A 27,132-nucleotide genomic window follows, 5' to 3' on the forward strand; every position below is an offset into this window, starting at 1 on the left:
TAGTCTGACTCTAGTCCACTTCAAATTTGGTCACTTCAAGTTTTCTTCTAAGGATGTATTTTATTGCTCTAGCTGATTTTAAGTTTGCTAGTATTTTGCTAGTCTGTCCTTATCAGCAAGTCTGATGCTAGAAAGCAAGGCATCCGGTTTCAGCGAAGGATTGCCAGCTTGTTTCAGACTGCCAAATCACATAGGCATGGCATTTCTTGTCCCAAATTGTGACCCTCCTGTGTGTCACACAGGTGAGGTATGAATCAACCTTCCCAACAAAAGCTCTTGAGAATGGTCTGGTTTTGGTGGGAGGAGATGGTGCCATTGCCTGACCCACACTGACATTCATCATGACAAGAAAACAGTTCCAGAACTGCTGAGCAGCAGAAAATAAGAGATGGAGTAATTACCCTCACTATCAGAATTATTTGTTATACAGTCCTGAAAAAGACAAATGGTGACCACGTATGCTTATAGAACTATCTGTACCTCAGCTGAAGAGGTGTTGTATCCATACAGACTAAAGGGAAGTGGGTAAGGATTGGATACAGATATACACCCATCACAGTTTGCAGATGCTATATTCACAACCAGAGAATCCACTTCAGTTGCATTTATCCGTATTAATTCCAAAGTGTGAATTTAAAAATTCACACGATGACACTTTCAGTTAATATATATTTCCTTGTATCTATCTTGTAACATATCTAAGGAGGTTATAGACAAATGAGGGTGGGTCTCTTCTTCCAGGTAACAAGAAATAGGACAACAGACATTGGCCTTAAGTTGAATCAGGGGAGGTTTAGATTGGATATCAGGAAAAACTTCTTCACTGAAAGGGTGGTCAAGCGTTTGAACAGTCTGCCCAGGAAAGTGAAACCACCATCCCTGGAAGTGTTAAAAAACATGTAGATGTGGTGCTTAGAGACAGGTGGACCTGGCAGTATTAGATTAATTGTTGGACTAGATGATGTTAGAGGTCTTTTCTAACCTTAATGATTCTAACAGGACTGCTTCTAGAGATTGCTGAAATGACTCAGTATCTTCAGCTCAGTCTACACAATTTTATTTAACCATAACTGTAATTTGTATTCCAGTTGACTTGACTTGTATTTTTTCTTAAACTCTACACCTCTTGTCCTTAGGCTCTATTAGATATTTCTATCACATGGCAATTAAATACTCTTAGTCTGCTGATTTCTACAGAAAGCTAACTAATTCAATGTTGTAATGTTAGCTAATTATACAATACCTTCTTTCTGTCTTTGCATATAAAATTTGAAAGAAAAACTTTTCTCAAATTGTAAATTAAATACTCAGAAAAGCTGAGAGGCAGCTGTGTATAAATGTCTCAGAGTTCTATTTAAAGAGGCTTGAAAGGCTCAGACTTTAAAACTGTGAGTGCTGACTGGTTTGCTTCTGCTCTAATCATACTGCTATTCCTCTTCACTTCAAACAATGCATTTAGGTCCAATTTACTTACTCAAAAATGCTATCGCTCACTGCCATCTAGTGTTAATGATACAGACTGTCAGGAATTCAAAATTATTTTTGTTAAAAAACATTTGCATTTTTTAAGTTTGGCCCTATCCTGAGAACTTGGGCATTCTTCTTTCCACTGACAGAGGGAGCTGCAGATGCACAGCAGTTCAGAAAACTCCAACAGGGTTTATTCACAGGAGTAGATCCAAGTCAACAATGCTATTTCAGTGACTACAGTTTTATTATTACTGTCTCGACTCTGACTCTGCTTACTTGTTCTCTCTCTGTTTCACTGTGTCACACAGGCTTGACCCTGAAGCAGAGCCGCTCCTCCTGCAGCAGCCTGCAGGGCAGACACACTGAACTTGGAAGCACATTCCTCACACCCGTGTTGCCAAGGGAAAACTGGAGACACTGGCATGCTGCACTACCTGTGCAATGCATTTCTTTCCACCTGGGTGCATGACAGCGATGGTACACACCAGATCTCAACAGTTCAGTTAGAATGTAATCCAGAGGCAGACTTAAGGATGGGGCCTCTGGAGCAGGCAGAAGTACATCTGTGGACACAGTCATGCAGTAGTATGTTTATGTTTATGCCCCCAGTTTGCCTTCTGAAAACTTACTTAACTGAACTTTGCAATCACACTTATATGCAAAATGCCTGTGCACATTCTGGGAGGTAAACCCAGAACAGAACCTCAGTTTTAACAGCAAACATCTTCAGCTACAAGTGGCATGGATTTATGCCACAGGATTCAAAGGTATCAATGAATCTTGACGGTGGAAAGAAACAAAAGTCCAAATGCTTCCTGAATCTCTAAATGCCATTCACTATTTGATATTAAGCAGCTATTTACCCTAGTAAGCATTGTAGAAAGTGCAGTGATAACCTTTCCATTTCTCTTTTTTACCAGGCAAGGATTTAAATTCTCAAATCTGGGATGGAACTGTTGGGTGATAAAGAATTTTCCCATCTGAACAGCATGTCATCCATGGCAGTACATCTTCCTGTGTTTTCTAATGACTACACCAGTTTTGTACAGTGTGAATCACCTTCTGCTAATTTTAAATAAACAGGAAACACAATTGTTCTTTTGTGGAGAATAACGTATGTTAAGTTCTCAAAGAAAATGTCTGAATTCAAAAGCGAACCACAGAGAGTTACCACCACATATAGTCATAATTAATTTATTAGCACTGGTTTTGAAACAAATGTAGTCATGTACTTAAACACAGTTTAATTCATGTTTATTTCTACATTTGATATATTACTGTATATTACATAATGCACTGCATATCCAGTAAATAAACAGTAAAACCAAGGTGCAGATTAAGGTAGCAAGGTCAATTTTAGGTTATCAGGAAGGCCAAAATCACATTAGCAGTATAAGGACAGCAAGTTGTAAATGACTAATATTAAACAGTCATTCTATCATTGCTATATGCATGCTAGTACAAATGATCCCTCTGAGAATTGCATACAGTTGTCTAGAAAAGGAAACAGTTCTTCCCTTACATTACAACTTCATGATCTTTCATTTCTTACCTTTCAGGCCTGATCCTGCAGTCCCTACTCAGCAAAACTTCCAACCTCTCTCAGATTAGTTTTGTACTTTTTCTTTAAGCTACATAAAGCCCATTGGCTCTCTCAAAGCATCTGAAAACTAAATAACTAGAGTCTAATTTCTAAAAATTTAGAAATTCTGAAAATACTGGTAACAGAAAATAATGTCATTGCATACAGACCTAAGTGTACTAGAGCCAAATCCAAGATCAGATCTAGACAGAAGCCTTGGGAACTGTCAGGACAGCAAGGTTGGCATCTGGTGAGTTAGGCACTTTCCTGATTAGGCAGTCACTTTTAGGATCACAGTTTTGAATGTAGACATCTTCAGTCTCCTTAAATAATGTTTTGAGCATCTGCATCCTCTTTTTGGATCTGGCCTTTTTTTATACTTGAATACATGATGTATCACATTAACATTATGCAAAGACAATAAGAGAAGTGACCCTAAAGTAAAACAAAATGATAATACAACATGATTTCACAGCCATGTCTAGAAGAAGCTGTTGGTTTTTTCTGTGCTTGGGTTAGGCACAGTTGTTTTAACAGCTTTTAACACTGTATCCCATTTACTATTCTTGTGCTCTAACTGCCTTTTCCTAAATTTGTGCTGAAATAAATCATTGCTGTCTTCATCCTCAGCTTCTGACACTATTTCCATTTTCTGGATAATCAATTTAATGAGGTCATGTTGCTTTTCCAACAATGTTGATATATCTTTGAGCCTAAAAAATAAAAATAAAAAAATGCATACATCAGGTTTTGTCATTTGATTTCAAAGGACATTTAACTCATTAAAATTACAAAGACCTGGCAGTGCTTAACTTCACCCTTCTGACAGTATTTAACTTGATCCTTCTGCTAACAAAGACTATAGTCTGGAATATATTTAATTCTTCAAGTTGTGGTAGGTACTTCTCTAGGTTTCAGGAAATAGAATTAAAGAATAAGTTCCTGGTTCTTGGGAAAAGTAACTTATTATATAGTTAAGGTAGAAGCAACTTCACTCTCAGAATAAAATTGTTGCCAGTTCTATCAAAAGTTTTACCTATTGATCTATTTTCTTGTCTGGCAAGAAAAAAGAGCCAAAGTTGCAATGGCAATTAAGCATCTACAAACATTTAGTGAAATTCAAAACTATTTTTTACAGCATATGAGGAATACTGATGAGGCACTGACTACTGATCTCTTTCAAAGGACTATCCAAAGTGCAATTGATGCAAATAAATAGTTAACCTAAGTTAGCATCACACATACAGAACTCAGTATCTGTTATCTTTCAAGAAAAAATGACATGTTTCTTGAAAATGTGTCTATAAAGTGTCTTTATAAAACTACCAAACAAGCATTTTGAAAATCTAACTTTCAGAATGTCTAGACTGACAAAATTACAACATTAAATCTACATTGTGATTGAAAAGGTTCTCTGTGAATCGAACTATGTTTGTAATATTGGTTCTACTTGTTTTTACATCAATAAAATAATGCAACAAATACCTGTATTTCTGTTTCAGAACTTCCAGTTCTAATGTTGTATCAGGGCTCTGTGCGTATGTGGTAGAGTCTTCACACCCAAAGCAATACTGGAACACACTCTAAACAAAACATGGAACCAAACTGAAGTAAGTATTATAGTCTGAAAATAGATTAAAATTCCCAAATAGGTGAATGGAAAATTTCCACACAGTGCTAATGTTAAAAAGAGTTTCTGTTATGATGGGGCTTTTTACATATTAAAACATTTATTTTGCGATATTTTTTATCGGAAAATTCAGTCTACCAACAACAGTTGAAATTAAATGTAAAAAAAAAAAAAAAAAAGAAGAAATGCCAAAAGGGAGTCATTCTGTTTTTTATCTGAACATCTTCTGTAGATTGTCTTGCTTAATACAGTTACAGATCACTGAGTTTTCAAACACTAATTATATCTGAATATGGCTTCACTCAAACTGATTTATCATTTTCACTGACCTTAATCAACGTTTAAAATTCCCTTGATGTTAGTTAATGATTGAGTCTTATTAATGCAGTGTTCCTAGCAATCTGTGTACAAAGTCAATCATACCTCATTTTGGTAAGAATTCTTCTGTCTAATATTCACCATCTTACCATAAATCCACAGTATCTTGGCCTGTTGGGATATACAGTGATTGATTCCTGGTCCACCCGACTTAAGAACCAAAATGGTAGCTTCTTCTCTAAGTTGGTGTGAAGGTTAACCTAAATGTAGTTTTGCATTTAAAATGAGTTATATTCTCTTAAGATAAATACACATTATCATGTGAAAATAACATATTCAAATCACTAGTACTAGTCCACACTGCAAACAATGGTGTAATATTTGAACAGTCCAGCCCAGACACTGAAACTACACAGTTAAAGCAGTATAGCAGTATTATCTTAGCAGAATTAATTATTCCACACAGATGGACACACTTATAACTAATGAGACTTCAGGAAAGCAGAATGAATTTGGTGTCCTTTTGATTTTTGTGTATCTTAACCTTCTTTCCACTGCATAAGTTTTTTAACAAAAAGACAACTCTCCAATTTCAAGCATTGCATTTACTGATTTTGAGATTCTGTTCTTGGAACAGCTCAGAATTCATTGAATTGACTCTTGAAAAATTCCTTAAAAATGCATTTGCTTGTACATGTCCTTTACAATGACTCATATGATTGATAAAGAGATAAAGATGCCATGTTCACCAGTTTGCTTTACACAGATACTAAGGTATTAATTAGAGATGCTGATGACAAATCAACTAATTATCTAAATGTTGTTCTAACAATGATATCTACTTCCAACACTTGGGTTTTCAATGGTATGTTACTTACCTGCATTGCAATCCTTTTGAGTGCAGCGTATTTTTGTACTTCAGCAATATCCCCAACAGCCAAACCAATCTAGAAATATCAACATTTCATTATCTACTTTTTCACAGTCTGTAATTTCAATTGTATTTCTCATTCACATTTAAATAAAAAATAGAAAATCTAACATTCAAATTAGCTTTTTCCCTGGAATTTAGGAATATTTTTTGCATATTTGAAAAATACATATCAAGATATGTAGAAAGCATTTTTAATGACACCTCTTAAAATAAGAGGCACTTAATAAGGCACTAAAGAGCTACTTCAAAGAGCTGTTAAAAATAACATCCCTTCCTTTTGATTCTTCATTACTGCTGCAATGTTAAGTGTGGCAGTGCTAAATATCTTTAAAAAAATGGAATTGTTTGATTTTTATTGCTCAGCTCATATAAAAATTTTATTTCCTAAAAAAAAAATTATGTTCAATGGAATTTTGCTAAAGATATATTACCTATTTTCCCCCTTTCTCACCATTATCATGTTTTCTGATTCTATTTATTCAGGTCAGGCTTGTTAGTGAGTTCCAACACTACTGCTGATTACTGATTTCTGTGCTATGAAGATCTGATTTGGGTTTGCTTTTTTTTTTTTTAATTATTGTTAGTGCTAGGTTTTGATACAAAAATCATTGTTGCCCAATTTTCTTTATACAGACCTCAGAATAATACATTGCAGCTGCAATTCAAATTCCATCACAATTACTACCTAAAGATATACAAGATAACCTTGCAAGAGTAAATTGTGTTAAAATACTCAGAATAGTAAACTGGATGGAAAACAAGTGCAGAGAAAGGCGACCTTTTAATATGTTATGAAAATATCAATTTAATAAATAACAAATGAATGTCACTTACTACAGTAATTCTATATGCTAAATATAGAAACCTGCATATAAACCTATGCTTAACCACTTTTTATATTACTAAGTAAATTACTTACGAGCAAGTTCATAAGAAGGATTGGAATAAGCAAGGTAAATATAATGAGAACTGTGTAACTCAGGAATGGATATGGTAATTCACTGCTTAGTAAAGGATCCAGGAAAGCATCATGGTAATTAATGTCTCCCAGCATCATTGCAAATGTCTTCATTACAGAAAGCAGAGGTGTGCTATATGTTTGCTGCAAAAAGAAGAAATATCAAAGTCAAGAAAAAAACTAAACTGATGAAATTTGTAAATAATGTCTTGAGACACTTTAGTCAAAGATAATATTTATAATGATAAAAAATTAACTATGTGATCCAACTAACCTGTGAACCCAAAAGGACAAAGAAACTCAGTCCAAAGGCCAATATCAGGAAAAAGAAAACCACAGCTATCCGAATCAAAGTCCTCAAAATTTCCCAGAACATGACAACATAGATGCCATAGTTTTCAAATCTATGCAACAAGTAAACAGAAAAGACATAGAATCAGTCACAGAATTGTTTAGGTTGGAACAGACTTTTAAGATAATCAGCTCCAACCATTAATCTAGCACTGCCAAGTCCACCCCTAAATTGTTAAATACTGAAGTTAGAGTCCCTTGCAGTTATTTACATAAGGCAGTAAGTAATGCTGATTTTCATCTGTGAAAAGAGACATTTTGCCTCTCTGAGACATTCTGAGATGGCACAAACCGGTTGTACTTTCACATCCAAAAGAGTGGAAGTAATCCTACTTACATCAACCCTAAACCGCATAATCTTGTATTTTAAAGCACCAGAGCAGTTTTCAAGATATTATTTTTCATGGATAACATTTATTCTCTCCATAGCCATAGGTTGTACAATATTATACCACTGTTGCTCTCAGAATAACAGCATTAGGAAAATACCCAACTTTTTTTCTGCTTCTAGAAGCAGGTAAGTGACCAGAACAAAGAACAACTGGCATTATAATCCATCTATCAGGGAGATGCCTGATTTAAAAGATTTTGCTTCTTACAAAGTAAGAACTTACTACATACATGTAGTTTTCATATAATACAAAGTATGAAAAACAAGCAAACAAAAATAAATGCATTGTTTGCAGAGAGAAGAGGAGTAGCGTACTTTTAAGACACCTGTGTTTCCAACAACAGTGTGTCACATGGCAAGCCTCTCCCATTCTTGACCAACACAAATGTCAGAACACAAATTGTCATAAAGCAGATTAAATTACTTATTCCCCCAAGTCTGAACTTGGGAACTTATGTCCTCTCTCAGATCTGAGGACCCAGTGATTGTTTTATGCTGCAACAACAGCAACTGTGAAAATCCCTCCACATGATTTTCACCCTGAAATATTATGTTCAAGACTGAAAAGGTCAAGCTGGAAATAAAACAAACCTGATCTTCTCTTATTTATTAGGCATTTATTAGGCAAAATTCCATTCAAGTCAATGGAACGACAGGTTGCTTTGGGAAAAGACAGCCTGAATGAGTTAGAAAAATCAGGTATAGAGTTCTACTGCTATACACATGGAAATATAGACAGACCAGGGAGGCATTTCAGCTAGCAGCAGCAGGAAGTATGAGCAATCATCTGTTTATTCTTTACTGTCTAGATTTAACCCTCATTTTACCCATACCAGACAGGACATGCCCATTCTTTAGTCACCTAAGTCAGCAGACACAGGTAGGACAGGGTTTGCAGCAGAGGCAGTACCATAAAGGTATTCTCTTTGACCTTAACTCTGTCTACAAACCTTGTCCTTAAACATCCCTATTACAGTAAAATGATCCTGAAATTACTCAGCAAATGCTGTGTTTGTCTGTCTGCAAGACTTCACGGGAGTGATTAGTGCATATATACAACAAGAATCAGAAGAATATTTACGCAGTGTTATCACATGGAGTCCTGCTCGGGTGCATTTTTATTAGTCCTAAGCACTACACCCACACTACTTTTTCCTTCCACCTAGCTTTCCTGCTGTTTATAACTCTTGGACACTATTGTACCAGTGACAACATTAGAATAATGAATGTCAGTAAAAAGACCTAATGTCAACTGAAGAAATAGTATCATCCATTATAATTCTTTTATAGGACACAATGGTATAAAGAAGTGGGGTGTGCCATTCAATATGTAAAATGGTAAAGGAATTTACCTTCTCACAGGTATTACTTATAAAAACTGACTTCCTTATGCCTCCTGTAGTTCATATCCTTCTGATCTTGTTTTTTTTTTTAAAGTCAAAGTCTATACAGTACAATGAAAGATTATTTTAGAAAGATAAATTCATGGCTTTGCTTAACTAACATTAAATACTAGTATTTCTTTGGTTGTCAGAACATATGCTGGGATGCTCTACATGAAAAACACTGAAACTTCTTTATGGTTTCATTAGGTTAAAAAATTCCTATGGTCCTAATCTGGAAACTTGTATAGCATGAAAAAAAATAAAAAATACAAAATGGGACTATCAAACTTGGTCAGTCACTGTTTAGGATATGTAAAATATCTGAAAGTATTGAAAGTATTTTATTGTAAAGGAGATAAATAATTTTTACCGTTGAAGGTAAAGCAAGAAGTTCATCCAAGACAAGTATACAGCAATTGCTCCACATTCCCACTGTAAATGAGCTGGTGTATTAATAAATAAAGAAGACACAAAAATTATGCTTGTAGTATAAATTGTCCAGTCCAGTAGATTGGAGTAATCCAACAAATATTTCAATTTCTAGGATTTAAGAGAGACAGATACATATTTACAAATCATGCATCATTAAAGGACTGAATTCAATGCACTACTTAAATACCCTTCTTGCTTTTAATCTTGCATAAATTGGCATTTCCCTTCTAATTAGGGAAAAAACAGATTTAGTTCAATATCATACAAACAGTCATGCAAGTACACTGAGTAATGTTATTTCTCTATGTACTTACCTGCTGAATTAGTTGAAATATTTCTTTGCAGATTCCCAATAAACTCATAATTAAAACTAAACACATACACACCCTTGTAAAGTATGAGTCCTGAAACAAAAATCAGAACACAAACCAAATTAGAAACCATTAAATGAATGTTCATTTCAGCTCTACCTATTACATATACATTATATTAGCAAGTTAAGAAACTCCGTTAGCTTCCTTCATATAAATGTATTACTGTCTAAATTCTGGTTTACTAGAATTTATTGTGCAATTCATGTTATGTGTATTGTATTTAAGCAATTCAAAACAAGTATGAAAGTTTGAGAATTGCCACGATAAATAGTTGGGAACTGAAATTGCAATATCTATGCCATATGTTCATTGTTCTATGTTCTAGAACAAGCAGCAGTCACAAGCATTGAGGCCATGTTGCTGAGAACACAGCTGCGCTGGGCAGGGCACGTCTCCAGGATGAAGGACCACCGCCTCCCCAAGATCTTGCTTTATGGTGAACTTGCCACTGGCTGCTGCATGAGAGGAGCCCCAAAGAAAAGATACAAGGACTCCCCAAAACAACATCTCAGCCTTGGCCATATTGATCAACATAACTGGTTTACTTTGGCCTCCAATCGGGAGGCCTGGAGACACACCATCTATAACGCTGCTGCTTTCTTTGAGAACACACGCAGGATCACTCTTGAGGAGAAAAGACAACGCAGAAAGAATTGTGTCTTGCAGAATATACCACCTAAGGAGTCTTTCTGCTGTGCCTTTTGCAATTGGATGTGTCTATCTCGTATTGGCCTTTTTAGCCACCAGAGTGCTTGTAGCAAATGTGGATAGAGCCTTTCCCAAATCTGTTCTCCATAACTTCACTATTAGATTGTAGTCTCTGGAAAAGCTGTGGAAGTCTTTGGAGAAATTGGAGGTCCTGACATCCGTACGTGGCTGCTCCGTTTGATGTTTCACTTTGCAACTGGTGTAGGCAAAGACAACTTTGTTGTGAAAAGCTGTCTATTGGTATGGATTACAATAGTGGATTTCATCTTAATAAATAACCTGTAGAGTTAATTCCCCACCTGAGGGGTTTATTAACTCATAGGCAGACCACAAATTCATGGCACTCACTTTTCAGTGGTGCTGGAATACACTCAGGTTAAAAAGGGACATTGCAATGGGGCAGGGGCTGAGTTAGGAGTACAGAACCCCATTCTGCAACGCTGCGCTCCCTGTAGAGCTGGCATTCCCCACTACATTGCTATTACTGGGTCATTTGGACACTGTCTCCTCCAGTGCATGGCATTTCATATACACTGCTACTGCTCTAGTCTCTCAGGCAGCAACTTCCCAGCTTCCGTTCAGTTCACTGCTTCTCCACCAGCTGGCACCATTCCTCGTTGGAGCTGTGCTTCTTCCACCCAGTCTGATGATTCAAGGACCTGAGTCAGTCTGAGCTATTCCTCAGTCTGTTGCATGCAGCTCCTTTTATTCTCCTATCTTCCACCAGGAAGATGAGTGAGTTAATGGAGCATGAATGCTTGGATTTCTGCTACTTCTGGCTTCTGAATCTTCAAGAATCCCAAATATACTGGACTGGGCTGGGCTGCATATGTAGTTCTCCAGATTTTTTCATATATCAGGATATCCTCATGAACCTTTTATTTCTACTAGCATGTATTTTTTGAGTTTCTGTTTCAGTTGTAGGTTTTTTCTCTCATTTAGTCCTTTTTCTCAAAATTAAACAAATATTCACTTCAGGGAACAAAGTGTACCAGATGTAAATTTTTCAGAACAGACTGAAAATAAGAAGTGAGAACTGCAAATCATCTTAGAAGTTGCTGCTGAATGTTAAAAAATATACACTTCAATTCTTTTCCTTAGAGTTGCTAGATCATAATCTAGAAATTATTTAAATAATCACAAATTTTGCTATAAAAATCCTAAAAATATTGTGACTAGTAAGAAAAGTACCTCATATTCTAATGGTCTTGCTTCATAGAGCTCTGTTCCATTCAAAGGTCTTCCTGGCTGTATGTGAGTGACCAGAAGAGTCAGTGGGATGAGACCAAGAGAATACACGCCTAAATTCATTAGATGTGCTCGAAACCCATAGGCCATCCTTGAAAGTGAGAATATTAAAGTTACAACACTTAACCAATTTAGAAGAGCATGCATTCAAATGTTAACAGTCAACAATGTCTTCAAGATGAAGAAATAAACATTTCTTGAAATGTCGCTTCGTGATGAATGTATTCATCGAGATTTATGTGGACAAAAGTGTATTTGCCATTCTGAAATGTTGTTCCTTTCCTTTTTACCTTGGCAATCCTTTTATACATTTTTGCAATAAAGAGGAAACAAAGATAGCAGCTGTCTTTGCTGTAAATATCAAAGAATCTTTACTAAATGCTAAGCTACATTTTATACGATAATCATCAGCATATTCTAAACATGCTTATGAGAGGTTTATGGAAAAGGCATTTGCTCAGACAACACTAGAAGTATGTACATCTTAATAAACAACTCTCAGGAACAATAGTCCTGACATGCAGTGTTATCTTTTATGCACATTAAAGTAGAGTAGACCCACCATTTCATAAGCAAATATTCTTTACACACAGGATGACTGAGTAGCTCCATGCGGTTGTGTCGTACCATGGCCTACAACACAAGAAAGGGGAAGGATCAAATTTAACTCATCTAGCTAAGAAAATAGCTTACAAAACTGGTCAGGCCACCTTTATCTTAATATTAACCTAATGAAAAGTAAAATATCTGTGACACAGTGCAAAGTTCTTTTTTTTATGCACTCTGGCCCAAAGCTATCTTGCCTTCTCTCCCTGCTAAAGCATTCAGCTTCTCTGTTGCTGCTGTTTTAGTCTCTTTCAAGTTTTAAAATGTGTACAGACTATTTCCAATTGTACCTGTGACTAAGCTTTATTAGTTACATTTAATGAGAATTAATATTAAGTACTAATTAATACATTAATATTTATTAAAAAATATTTATTATTAGACAGGATACCAACTCTAATCGCCAACAGGAAGACCAAAAATAAGCATACAAGTCAGAAAGCTTGTTCTGTTAACATTTTCTGACAAAGAATGAGAAAGAAGACTGGCAATGTGAAAGAACAGCAAAATTTGGTTTAGGCACATAAAGTATTCTGCAATTAGCATATGAAAAAATCAGTTTTGACAGGTTTTTAATGCCTTACATTCCAATACATAGTCACTACTATGAGTATGTTTTTCTTTGATGTACTACCTGCACATATAGTATGTTCTCTTGATACATTCATAGTTCAAATAAACTAAGAAATTTTTTTTAAACCTAATAGAAGTTTTATTTATTATTATTTAGACCATAAGAACTCTGGCCCATATTTTATTTCAACATACTTAAAATATACAGAGGTATGGGGCTTTGGAGAAGAAATATTATGATGAAATATTCAAACCTCTTGATTATATCTAAAACAGGGCAGCAGGGAATGATGCCAGTAAAATGAGAACTTACATTTAAAGTGATAAGTGGTTCATAGAAAATATTTTCATCATCCTTTGGTTTCTTGTTAAGTGTCAAGGGACACTGAAGATATCTGAAGTTGTATTCAATCTGTGTAATACACATACACCAGCATTTAAATGTGATGCAAATGATAATTTAAGACTGAGATTTTCTTAATATAAAAAAGGCTATCCTTTAGAGAACAAAAGGCACATTGTGTCAAAGCAGTTAGAACAGTTATGCTTAGTCATTGCTAACAACTCTGCCAGGGAACACATGCTGTCCAGATATACATATGTGACTGTAAAGATGTTTAAACAAACAGCCATTTTAAACTGTAAAAGGAAAAGTGCAAATTTCTTCCTAAAATGTTGCAGTTTTAAATGTCATTCTCAAAACTCTGATTTGTTTTAATGCCAACTGTGAAGAAAAGTTTGTATTTAAAGGTTATATGGCTTTGATAACACAATATAAAGAAAATGTACAATAGCAGAAAATGTGCAAGTTTCTGTTAATGATGTGGACACAATCCAATATAATAATGGATAAGGTTGTTTTCAATATGGTTTCAGAGGTAACATAACTGTAAAACATTCATGCCTCCTTGCCATTGTGAAAACAATCTACTGTTTAAGATTTTGGACAAGAATTTACGAAAAAAGAAACACGTTGGACTTAAATTATTGATGACAATGTACTAGTTGTGATAGGCATGCTTTTGATATGCATAAATAGACACTATGTCTTCTTTCACCACTGTTTTGAAATACCCATAACCTCTGATACTCAGCTTGATTGCAAGAATTATCAGAGTAAAGATAAAGTTTATGCATTGCAGCAGTTTCATGTTATACTTGTTAAAATACACAAGCACGAAGATTACAGAACTGAACTTCAAAGCCATTTACAGCCCAAAGGATAACATATGATCAGTCACCCATGTTTTCTGTTAAGATCTGATATTCATCCAAAAGTGTATCTTAGCCACATAAACTTGACATATACATTAAAGTATACATACTGTATACTTTCAAAGATTTTTTCATTCACTTACATAGAAGTCTCGACTTGTCTTTTCCTCTGAAGACTCAATTATGCAGTTGTCCAACACCAGCTTCACAGATGAAGAGCAAAGGGAATTAAGGTGATATAGATAATGTTCAACAGAAAGAATGTGTTTGGACCAAAAGAAAATTACCTTCAAATACAACAGTCATCCAACAGAAGTGACGATTCAGTCAGATTTTTATGAGGTATGTTTTGATGATATAAAACTCCATAGTTTACATGCAGGAGTTAAATATAAACTGTGCAGTTTACAGGGCTACCTGCTAGTTTACAAGTATAAAGTGTGAAGTGTTTATGAATATACCAAATCACTTGCTATTTTAATAAAAAGCACTTTGTAGTGTTATTTAGCAATTAGCTGATGACATTCATCACACTTATACTCCTTTATATACTACCTTTATACTCTTATAACTCCACTGAACTCAAGAAGCTAAGAACTTTCCTAATACAGAAGAAATTAAACTGGACAAACTGAAACTATCACTAAAATACAATTCAAAAAATTTGTGATTTTGTATTGTTTCTATTTTATAATAATACATATTCCTGAGGACAGCATCAGAAAAACAAGGGCAAATGATGCAATATAACTAATTTCATGTTATTTCATGCAGTCATTTCTTTAATATGGGCAGAAGACTCACTTTAAATGAATCAGGAAGATACTCAACCATTTCCAGCAAAGGACACTTATTGGCACTGGAATAGTGAGAGAATGTCACAACAGCTTCTTCCCACCTGCAAAAAGTATTTTAGGCATTGGAAAATGAATGAATTTCTTGTATTTTAAATTAACTACTTTTAGATTTTTTGAGTTTTATTTAAGATATTATCTTGAAAAATCATAATATATAAACATTTTATATACTATTTAATGGAAAATTAGCAGTTTAGGGAGTAACTCAGTAACATTCTGGATGCTTCTCTAAGAATTATTGACATTAAATTCTGTTATCAAATAAATAGAAATGTTTCAAGTATGCTAAGACCTTCTAAAAAATACAAAACTGGAACTATTGCTGGAATCCTGGGTTACAAGATTAGGCAAGTGACAATAAATACCAATAAATACAGTGAAATAATTGTAGTTTTCCTGCAACTCTTACCACAAGATGTGATCAATGGTGCAATACTTTATTCCTCAAGTGAGACTTCACTATATTGTAACATAAAATATTCTGAACTGCAGTTGAACTGCCACATTTTTAAATATTTGCAACACTTAATTTTAAATTACATCTCTTGAATGGTATCAGTTGTACTCACATTCTGACTAAAATTCTATAGGTATTGAAGCATTATGTGAAAGGTCAAAATTCTATCTAATGGCTTCTACGTGTTTTTCTAAAAGAGAATACAAATACTCAGTGTAATATGATAAACAACATGCCACAGATCTGATGTTCATTAAAATTATGCCATTTTTTATCTGCGTTCATTAGAACAGAACATAACCTCTGGAATTTTAAAATATGTACTCAGTTTTACTTACTAAACCACAGGTTTTCAGAACTTAATCTCAGTTTAAAAAAAAAGCCAAAAGGATAAATCAAAACACACTGAAAAATAAATTCAGCATTTTCTGTATACATTACCTTTTGTGCAAAATGACAGCAGACACTACATCTTTTCTCCTGTTGTGTATTGCTTCATGGAAAAAAGTAGCTAGTGCTTTGTTGAACAGAATTTTCGCACCATAGTCAAGAAGTAACCTTACTGCTTTTGCATGTCCTTCTCGTGCAGCCAGGTGCAAAGCTGTGTTCTGTGAAGACAAACAGCACAGCAGTGCATGAACAGTTAAAACAAAAGTACCTTTCAGTGCTTTCCCACATTGAACATCTGCATGCTTTTTTCTCAGCTGGAAGTCCTGAATACTTTTACTAGCAACATAAAAGATAAGAATATTGTCAGAGATTCTCTTAGAGATTATAGACATGTTTTTTATTTTATGGTTACAGCTACAGTAATGTGAAATCTGAAGAGGAAACTTGCTGTTAGGTAAGAAAAGCCAACTCATGAATATCTTTTAGTTTTGCAACTAACAAACTACATGTCACAAATAGGTAAAAATGATGGTATCTTTAGATACAGAACACTCGCATTTAATAACCAGAAAGAGAAGCATAGAAGAGAAGTTATATCCAGGTGTGCTTATACAAACAAATCTGCAAGAAAATCTGTGGGCACTTTTATTAGTGGTATTTGAATAAAAGAAAGGCAATGAGTACTTTAGGAATTAAGTCAAACTGAAACTGACATTTGAGAGCCTTCTGAATGCACCCAGATTTTTCGGAGGGAAATTAAGGACTAAGCATTTGTTTCTCATTAATTTATAGGCAAAATTTGTTGCTAATCTAGTGATTCTAAGTGTTTTAACACCAGCTCTCAGAGAAATTAGCAGCAGCTTCTGTGCTGGAAATTGAATAGTTCTCTAAAATGACCACCCTATGTTTTCTGATGGGGAACTGTTAGGCAGGTTCATATAAGAGGTCTCCAATCCAGGAAGTGGATTCTGTCTTGACCCAACAGACACTGTATGTGTCCAAACTTCAGAGTAAGATAGATGCTGTATTTATTGGATATTACTGTGCAGACCAGATGGATTTCAAACAATATATTAAAGAGCTAGAGTTGATATTGGATTTTTCCAAGTCTGTATAAGTTCTTTAAATTTAAATTACCAATGTTTGCTACATTGCTAAAATATTCTTGCAACGTAAAGGGGGCAAGAGGAACATGTCTATTATACTCAGTATTTTATGTTTTCTGTTAGGCTATATGCATCTTTTCTGTCTCCCACTTAAAATAATCAGATAGCAATATCAGCAATCATATATTTATCCAAGAAATTAACTTTCAGAGTGGTGAAATATAAAGGCGCTATGTTTGCCACAGGAAATGAAATTTACACATGTAATGCACCTTAAATTTACACATGTAAAGCTACAAATATCATACCATTGACATTTGGTCTAGAAGTAATAGCAGACATGAAACAAATAATGTTATGTGAACACATACCCCTTCTTCATCCACTCTATCAGTACACTTCACATTAGTATCCAAAATGATCTGCATTGTGCGAGTGTATCCTCCGAAGGCAGCATGGTGCAGGGCTGTCCAGCCTTTATAATCACTTACATGTAATGGTATAAAATCAGAAATTATAAACATGTACATTGGAACAGGACTCTCAACTTTTAGTTCCTGGATTCACAGGTGTGAGCCTGGGAGCTTTTTGGAGCTGCCAATGACCTGAGGATCTTTGACCTGGAAGCAGGACTTACAGTGCAAGGCAGAATGCCTTGAACCACCAATCCTAAGAAACCCTACTCAAGACTGGAAGTGAAGCTGAAACGATTGTAGTATTTCCAAAGCAACATTTTTTCCATGAAAAGGTTCAATATTCTTCTCTAAGTTGGATTTAGAGAAACCTCAGTTTCCCCAGCATAAGAAGCTTTGTATTTACAGCTAGCCATGATTCTATGTGTCAGGCTGAACCAAAGCATAAAGCAGATTAGTTTTACAAATACTTCATAACTATGCTCCTATACTGTATATTTGCGTTTAGATGTATTATTATATTAAATATTTTAATGTACTATATCTATATTTATATTTATATTGCATTAACTTCCCAGCAGATGGACATAAAATGTAGGGTGATAGTTCTTTTCGGGCTTAATGAATGGAAATCTGTATACTTACCAGAGGAAAAGAGCCCCTCTCTTCAGAAGAAACTGAACTACCTTCTCATGACCATTCTGGGCTGCCAAATGAAGGGGAGTCATTCCCTTCTTATCACCTTCATTCAAAAGTCTTGTGTCTTTCATATCTCTTATAAGTCGTTGACATGTATTGATGCGCCCATAGCTTTGCAAGATAAACACGGAAACTAATGTCAAAAATACAGGAATGAAAAACTTGGCATGGATTCCATTGCCTAGAGAGTACTACTAACCTGGCAGCAAAGTGTAATGGTGACTTCTTGTCCCTGCTCTTAGAGTAGATGGAAACGTTGAGGCTCAGTAAATTATTTACAGAGAGGGCCACACCTTGTCTGCATGCATAATGCAATGGAGTGCATCCTTCATTATCTTCATCCACTACAAGATTTTTGATATGTTCCATCTGTCCCCCCAAGAAATAACCCCCCCAAAAAAGCACAAAATTACATATATATCTCTAATGCTTCACAGCTTCTAGTATCTTGCAGCAAGAGCATTAATACTTTAAAGCAGTATCTAAAAATAGGAAACAAACTTTAGGAAAAATAAATTTAGGAACAATGAACATTTAATGTCTGCTGGCTTGTGGGTCACCATTTTTTCAAACAACTACTTCTTTGAAGAACACAGGAGTTTTCCATTCTGCACCCTTACTGCAACCCATCCACAGTACAATACAGGAAATTCTTCTGTGCTACCATTCCATCACAATGCTCATTGCTGGCAGCAGAAGGCTTGTATCAAACCTAGTCTATAGTCTATATTCAGTAGCAAAACTTCTGGCTGTCAAAACCCATCATTTCACCTGTTTACAGTGTAAATTGTTTCTCTTTTTCATCTTCATTTGCTTGTTTTTCCTCTGTACCTCGTCCAACTCTCCCATGTATAACCTTTACTAAGGCAAAAGTCTCCTCCCACAGTTCGATCCACTTATTTGCCTGAATTATTACTATGATCAATAATCAGAAAGTCAATGCAGATAACTGAGTTACCACTCAATTTTAAAACTGATTCACTACATCTGCTGAAAATGGATGTTAAATCTATTCTGCATTACTTATCAAAGTTGTTTACAGATTTTAGCAGATGTTGTAAGATCAGTTAGATTTGATTCACATTTAAAAGTTAATTCTTGAGCTCTGGAGGCCAGCAAATTTAACGTTTTCAAGCAAGCTTGGGCTCCAGCAACATGAGTGCTTCATTTCAACATAGCCAAATACAAATCTATGTTCAAAATCCTTTCAGAAACCAAATCCAAGATTCATTATGGTCCAGTCCACAGAAAGCTCCTGCAGAATCTGCTGCAAGCTATTTAAGTCCTAGAGCTTGACTGAGTTGAACACCTCTCCTAGCTTTACTGCATGCAAGCTGGGAAAATAGAAGTGAAAAGTTCTATATTTTATTGCCTACCTCTTGAGCTATTCAATCCCCCAACAGCAAAATAATTTATGGGATTATGTTATTCCTTTGCCTGGCAATAAGAAAACTGTATTATTGGCTTTGAAATGTTTTCATGAGAGATATGTACCTCTTCAAACCATTTTTTGTGACATGGGCTACTTAACAAGTACCACAAACTTTTACAAACATTTCAAAATAACATGGTAGTTGTTTGGGTTTTTTTTAATGTTTTCCTAGTGAGGGTAACATAAAGACATAAACTGATGCTTACTGTACCTGCAGATATTTCTCATTCAGATGCTGCAATCCTCCAGGCTGCAATACCGTCAAATGCAAGAAATTCCGACCAAGATGATCTTTTAATGATACGTTTGCTCCTATAAATATGGAAATAAATACTAGCAAATTCAAAACTGCTGACCCTTCACATTACATGATGGTGCTTAACATAAAGGAACAAATGCTGAACAAATATGTTTATAAATCTATACAATTTTATAAAATAAATTTTGTAAATCTATAAAATATTCTTTCAAATTGACATTGTAACATATAATTTTGCTTTCAAAAAAATCACCCTGACACTTAAATTTCATAATTTTTTTTGTGTATGCATTTTGTATTTCATTGCAGCACCTAGATTTATATAGGACCCTTATATTCAAAGATGCTGAGCACCCACAAATCAAGAGGTAATTTAAAGATGCAGATGAGCACCTCTTATAATCTTTAAAGTTGTAATATCTCTACAGTTTCAAAAGTTATTATAGGGCTTATTAGCAAAATCAGTTATAATACTATTAAGAAGAGGAAATACAGTAATAATCATCAGCTTGCACCAAAAGTGTAGCAATTGAAAGATATAGCTCAAACATTTTCAAAGTGCCTGTGATTTTATAAAATCACAGGTAATGCTTGAGCTATGGGCTCTAACATTTAAAGATTGAGTGCCAGTAGAAAATATCTCTAAGTGGTGTATTTATTCCACAGTTCTTTGTGAACTGCTTAGGAATGCAGGGACGGAATGCCAGTGGCACCTCCACCTTGAGAAGCATGACACATGACATGTTTGACTACAGCCTGTTCACTCTGTATTAAAAAGGGTGAAATCATCACACCAATTCCTCCTTTATCTCATGGGATACCAGCACTGTGCAGCTGTTTAGCCCAGCTGCTCCTGGACTGGATGCTGAAGTGCTGAATCGAAATTAAGAGGAAAGTCAGACACAGGATTTTACCATGTATGAACCCTGCTCAAAGGAAGTTTATAGTATGTATATATTCCTTTTTACCTTTTGAGAGCAGTAAATTCACAATTTTCCATGATGCACAGGAAGTGGCCAACAGAAGCGGGGATCGACCTTCTATGTCAACGCTATCAATATTAGCCCCCTGCAATAAAGAATTTCAAATTTATCAGGAATAATGAATAAATGAAACTCTAAAATGGTGCTGCTTTTTCAAAGCATAATGCGAATATAGACATTCTTAGTAACTCCAGATGTTCCAGATAAGTAATTTCAATAAACACATTATGTTTTTATATAAAACTACTATGCTTTCTAACTATCAGCCACAGCCCAGTCATCTATATATAAAAACTCCATGCATTTAAGTACTCAAAATATAAAACTCTAACTCGAAAATACTGGGAATGAAGCTATGGACAAATGCAAAAATTGTAGCTCTTTTGAATGATGCAATCTTACCTATCAAACAATTACCAGAACAGACCTTTCTGAACCTCTATGCTGTATGAACACTGTTCCATTTTCTGTTCTTCATCATAAGTGATATGACTCAATTCAATTTTGACTCCAAAGGAGCTGTATTAAAAGTGGACATACTTTTATTCTGTTTTGTCTACTTTTGCACTAGATGCATGTTGCCAGGTCAGTATGGTCACTATGAACACAGTATCACCATGATCATATCAGCAAAGTACTACTATGAGCATAAACATAACTAACAAATCCCACCAACAAGGGAGTATGAAGATACAAACAAATGAACCAATGAAATATATTTGTATTTTATGACGGCTTAGGTATCATTTTTCTAGATACTGAGTTGCAAGTCAAACTTGATGAGTTGAACAAAGTACACAGAAAAATCTGTTTTACTTCAGTTAATATCCAAAGATGATTGGAAAAAAAATCAATGGGAGTTTTTCCATTAACTTGAATCATCTTTGGGTCCAATCTTAATTTGAGAAAGAATTAATCACAATCCTGAGCCATATTTACTTTCTAGGATGGCAACACCTGTAATGTGGTAATAAGAAATGTTTAATAAATGTACAATGATTACTTTACCACTGAGAACAGGAAGTTTCCAATGTATGTTGATTAAATAATTGGGAGCAATACATGCAGGACCCTTTCCCCAGTTACCTTTCTACAAGGTCAGACACCCTCGTAAAAATATTCTTATTCATCAAAGAAACAGACTTTTTTATCCAAGTATCTATTCTTTTCAAAGAATACAGGGTAGCAATTTTCAGTTCTTTATGCAATATTTAATCACCTTTGCTCCTGCTAACATAATTGTTCAGCTGTCAGTCAAATGAATTTGTCAGCACTCATAATTATTTATCAGAGTAAGGAGTAACTTATACATGGACATATATATTTACCACATTTATGATACAGCTGACTTAAGAGCTTGGAAATTTAGTTTCTGAACTCCATTTACTTTTGCATTTATAGATTAATATATACGAATTAAACAGATAGTAAAATAAAAATTAAAATGCCAATTTTGTAAATATCAATTAGTATTTTTATCAATTTAATATTTAATTTTCCTTTTTGTGAAGACAAAAGAAGCAAAAACGGAAAAAGGGAATAAAAAGAAAAAAAAGAAAATTACTGCTTATTTCCTTTGAATAAGCACATTTCAGTAAAAATAATCAAGTAAACTCAGGAAATTCCAGACACCTCAATTTTAAATACAAGACACCTCAATGTTGTCCACTAAATAAGAAAAGAAAACTCTAAAAGACACTAAGATACTAGCTAAGTCATGACAACTTTCTGATTTTCATTTCCTTATTCTTCCTTATCGTTGTGTTTGTAGCTTGCCAATACAATCATGCCCACTTGTATGCACAAACCAGATACTGTGAGCCTGTAAAATGTGACAATGGCCACTTGGATGTTGAAGTCACCGTTTTTAAAATGCTTAATTTGAAAATCAATTTGCAAGTAGTATTTCTTTAAAGATATAAATTTTGTAATGCTTAGATGTTGGGAATATTGATCTAGGTTTCCATCTTCCCCTTTTTTTCAAGGCTTCGGTTAGCCTTGGGTTATGTCAAACCATAGCTCTACATCTCAACCAAATAAGAGCATGTACTCATTGCCATGTTGTGTTGAGTTCAAAGGCAAAATAATTAAAAGCTCTGCATGAAATGTATCTAGAGTTGATTCTCTGGTTTTTGTGTAGCACACTGAGCCATAGTTTAATAATTTTTAAAAAATAAAGGTGTTATTTAAATGTAAATAGCATACACGGTGTGCCTGGGCAGTTCTGCTTAGCATAGGTCATCTTACCTTTTCTATCTAGAAGGCCTAAATGTAACATTGTATCTGTTTACGTCTCTTATTTTCAGACAGAAAGCATATGAAAAACAAGATATAGAAGTAATTATTTTAAGTTATTGTGCATGAAATGTGAATATTTAATAATATTCATATAAAATAAGTAAATGTTGTTCTTTATTCTTTATTCAGTTCATTCTGAGCTGAAATTTGCTAGTTCTGTCAAGCAGTAACACTGATGTACCTTTTCCTGCCAGGAGTTCAGGGGAGCAGGCAGCACAGCTTATACATGCACCATTCCACAAACTCCAGCGGGCATATTTTGATCCATTCCCAGACAGGGCAAATAAAAACAGTCCTAAAGCTTCAAAACTGACATACTTTATATGGAAAGCCAAACAAACCCTCAGCATAGCTTCTATGGAAGAGGCCAAAATATTCAAATGGCACTCAAGGAATGAAAGTTTCAAATGGAGTGTTAAAGATATTTATGATATAATACTTTTTGCACACAAGCCTCCAAATGCAAAACCTTATGCCTGTGTTTCTCAGGTAATAACTTCTGTAGACAGGTCATTTTGTCAAACAGGTGTAAGCAGTCAAACCTCACCATTTCACATTTGAATCAAAAATAAGCACAACATCTAGTTGTGACTAAATTAAATCCCTACAACAGAGTTTCTGAGAAAAGCAAAACTGTATGTAAAAAAGAATTATTCTTAATATAATTATAATGAAATGAAGTAAAAAGCCTGAATACACACAAAACAAAAAAGGAGCCTGATGATTTCTGAAAATTTCCTCAGCCAAGTGGGGCACATAATGATCATATGAGCCTTAGTTTAATTGGCACAAATGGACATTGGGAGCATAGCCATAAGTATCCATGATTACATTTCTTCTCTTTGTCTCTCATAATTATTCAGTGAAGAAATATAACCAAACTACACAGAATAAAAAATATTTCTAGATCACACACAAACTTTGATATATAGCTATGTGACAGTATAGTAATCGTATGTACATTTTTTTAAAGAAAGGATTTATTTCTGAAAAAAAATTAGATTAAATTCAATGCATATTTAGCATTTATTTTTTATTTCATATCTGAAAAGTGAGTGTGACCAGACCAGTTCATCATATTTGGCAAAAGACATTTATGAAACTTTTCTGAGTAAGTAAAATGGAAATAAAAATGGAAGGTTTCATCCTATATAACTGTGGGATGCTATTATGGATCCATAACTACCGTTGTACTGTAATGCTCAATTATACATTATGAAACATATAAATATATCTGTCTAAATAGCCTATACCTGAGAATATATTCTCCTTTATGAATTTCTCTATGCAGACCTGTAGCAATAGATAGCAATAATTTCTATAAACATGTTGCTTGGTTAAATATTTACCATTGAAATCAAATACTCTGCCAGTTCATAATGATCGAACAACGCTGTCCTGTAGGGAAAAATGAAAAAATACAGTAACATTAGAAAGGACAAAGAAGTTTCAAGCCAAAGGGCAGTACTCTTCTCCATTTGCTACATTTTCTAATATTTTCTAATAAATAAATTTTAAAATACAGAGATAGAGAGATACCCTTATCACATAATTCATTTTCATAAATTGTTTTGATTTTTGTCATGAAGTTTTCTTTTCAAACTAAGTTCATTTCAATTAATACATTGAAAACGCACTGCAGGAAACAAAGACCTCACTGGTAGGTCAACAGGCATTTTACCACTTATTTTTAAGAGAACCAGTCATTTCATATGTACCACACAAGGTCCATATAGAATTCCATAAATTTCAGATGCAGTTTGTTCCAGGTATACTTAGAGCCTCAAATTCATTTCACTGTTCTGAACTTCAAAAGTAACCTGCTACATATTTTGTGCAATAATGCTAGTGTGGGGTTAAAATGGCAATGGGTAAAAATGTACTCTGACTGTGGCAGGGAAGTTTACTTGAAAAAATATGAAAAATACTTTAAAGCTGTCTATAGGCATGAAAATTTCCCAGGTTTTATTCTACAGTAAGACATTGAATTACATATTACAGGAAATAAAATGGCCAAAGCAGGAAGTACAGTACTGTAAATACACGCAGTCAAAGTGTTTTCAGAACTCAGACCTCTGTGAAATATTTTGACTCAATAAGCAACACAGAAGGACAGTTCCAAGGTTGTACTGAATCTCAAAGATAACAGTTGCCTTAGGATTATAAGGGGTAATAATTTTGGGTGTACTATAGTTAGAACGGATTACTCAAAAGATGTATTTTAAAAGTCAAGTCACAGTTCTGAATATGTAGAGATGCCTCCATTATCTATAGCAGACCCCTCCAGCCAGGCATAAATACTGGATGCTTCACATACACTCAAATTCCAAGGTGACTGAAGAGAAAGTGAAGTCATTTTATGAAATATTTAGATGGAAACATGACAATAGGAATGCAAAAGGATCAAGTCTTGCCTCTGTTTCACTACCGCTTTGCTTATCAACAAGTTAATGTTCCCATTCAGTTTCTTTATATTCTGAGATATTTGGGTGACTTTCTACCTTTCCGATGATTCTTGATAATATAATTTTTCCTGTTCCACAGACACAGGGAGTAAAAGAATGTCATTCCTTTTACCAAGCATTTTTCAAGGACGATAATTTTTATAGATATGGCAGCCAGTTATCTATTATGTACTATGTGTGTCTGCACAATTTTCTTTGGCATTCTGTCATCACTTTCTCTTCAACTGTGTTCTATCATTAGACATGGTAACATTTCCAAGTGTACATGAACATTATCTTAACTTTACAACACACTCCTCTTTTAATGTCTTCAATTATCTTTGAATCACACCACTTTTTACTGTGTCCAAAGAACAATAATCTCCACTGCCTCTGACATTCTACCAATTATTTCATACTGTTAAACTTCTTGTAGAATAACACTGTCAAATAATTATAGTTAAATGCAGTGAAAAGTATCTTTCTTGCAAAAAATGTATAGATGGGGAGGTATAATATATTCCATAGAGTTGGGAGCCAGCACATTTAACTAAGCATCTTTTTGCTATAAAAGACTGAGGAAAGTTCTCCACAGTCTAGTGCTCTGGTATCAAACAGAGTATGAAAGATTAGAAGTCTAGAGGATTATTACATACACCAACACCATCTGCAACTTCAAAGTCACAGGGTAGTGTACCAACATCTCCTTGTACCTGATCAGGCATAAAGATAATTTTTTGTGGAAAAAAAAAAAAGAAAATATTCTTTTAAACAGCTTATATTATTTTTCATTCATTTTCTGGAGAACATCACCCCATTAGATGAGGACATTTCCTTCACATCGTCAGAGGCTGTTAACAGTTCCACAAACTTTTTCACCAACTACTTTACTGGAGTAAATTTTCAGTGCAAAATGGCAGTAACCACTCCTTAACATGGTTCCAAGGTAACTGGAAATGGTTTGATTTTGGTATCAGGACCAAAATTTTTAACATTCTGACCAAATTATTGACTTTTGCATACTGTACTGAAACCATCTCCCATACCACGGAGAAGTTCCTAATCATGTGGAATGGTTTTCCAGATGTAAGGAATGATTAAGAATATCACGGCTCACAATTTATAGTGAAGTTTGGCACGGTAGCCTCCTACCTGTGAAGCAATGTTTCCTTATTCCCATCCACAGCATCAATAATGGATTCCTCACCAGCATAGGATGATATCATTAGTTTTACAATCTCAGTTGCTCCTTGAGTGGCAGCAAAATGAAGTGCTGTGCATTTTTCATTCTTTAAATGGGAGAATAAGACAAAATTTAAATATTTAAACCTCAGCAACCTCACTTCCTATCTATCGAACACACTAGTGATCTAGCCCAGGATTCGTAATTCCTAAATGCCTAAACTTCTATGCAAATAATGAAACCCTTTAGTCTTTTACTGAAGTAGTAGAATTCTAAAGAGATTGTAAAGACCAGAGAAGACTAAAGAGACAGTTTTAAAGGATTACTACAAAGCTTTTTATCATTCTATGCCAAGTCCCTAAGATAAGTGATAATTATACTCTTAAAAATTTTTTGTAGTTTCATTAAAAATCAGACAGGTGCAGCACCCTTTCAT

General features: G+C 34.6%; 1 protein-coding gene across 1 annotated transcript in view; it reads right to left on the reverse strand.

The window, feature by feature from the left end:
- Positions 1-2,648: 2,648 nt before the first annotated feature.
- TRPA1 (transient receptor potential cation channel subfamily A member 1) overlaps positions 2,649-27,132 on the reverse strand; it is a 32,496-nt gene continuing 8,012 nt past the window's right edge. Inside the window, exons 7-27 of the mRNA XM_051768429.1 lie at positions 26,666-26,802; positions 24,419-24,467; positions 20,757-20,856; positions 19,741-19,841; positions 18,297-18,466; positions 18,044-18,208; positions 17,357-17,471; positions 15,931-16,097; positions 14,980-15,073; positions 14,319-14,378; positions 13,274-13,372; positions 12,344-12,414; positions 11,725-11,872; positions 9,766-9,855; positions 9,390-9,559; positions 7,167-7,296; positions 6,854-7,036; positions 5,879-5,947; positions 5,150-5,260; positions 4,538-4,635; positions 2,649-3,765 (exon numbers count right to left, since the gene is read on the reverse strand). Of these exons, the coding sequence (XP_051624389.1) occupies positions 3,534-3,765; positions 4,538-4,635; positions 5,150-5,260; positions 5,879-5,947; positions 6,854-7,036; positions 7,167-7,296; positions 9,390-9,559; positions 9,766-9,855; positions 11,725-11,872; positions 12,344-12,414; positions 13,274-13,372; positions 14,319-14,378; positions 14,980-15,073; positions 15,931-16,097; positions 17,357-17,471; positions 18,044-18,208; positions 18,297-18,466; positions 19,741-19,841; positions 20,757-20,856; positions 24,419-24,467; positions 26,666-26,802 (2,559 nt within the window). The 3' untranslated portion in view covers positions 2,649-3,533. The remainder of the gene's footprint in view (positions 3,766-4,537; positions 4,636-5,149; positions 5,261-5,878; positions 5,948-6,853; positions 7,037-7,166; positions 7,297-9,389; positions 9,560-9,765; positions 9,856-11,724; positions 11,873-12,343; positions 12,415-13,273; positions 13,373-14,318; positions 14,379-14,979; positions 15,074-15,930; positions 16,098-17,356; positions 17,472-18,043; positions 18,209-18,296; positions 18,467-19,740; positions 19,842-20,756; positions 20,857-24,418; positions 24,468-26,665; positions 26,803-27,132) is intronic.

The sequence above is a fragment of the Manacus candei genome, unplaced genomic scaffold (genome assembly GCF_025592945.1).
Source record: "Manacus candei isolate 608988 ecotype Guabito, Panama unplaced genomic scaffold, ASM2559294v1 h1tg000008l, whole genome shotgun sequence".
Classification (NCBI taxonomy): Eukaryota; Metazoa; Chordata; class Aves; order Passeriformes; family Pipridae; genus Manacus; species Manacus candei.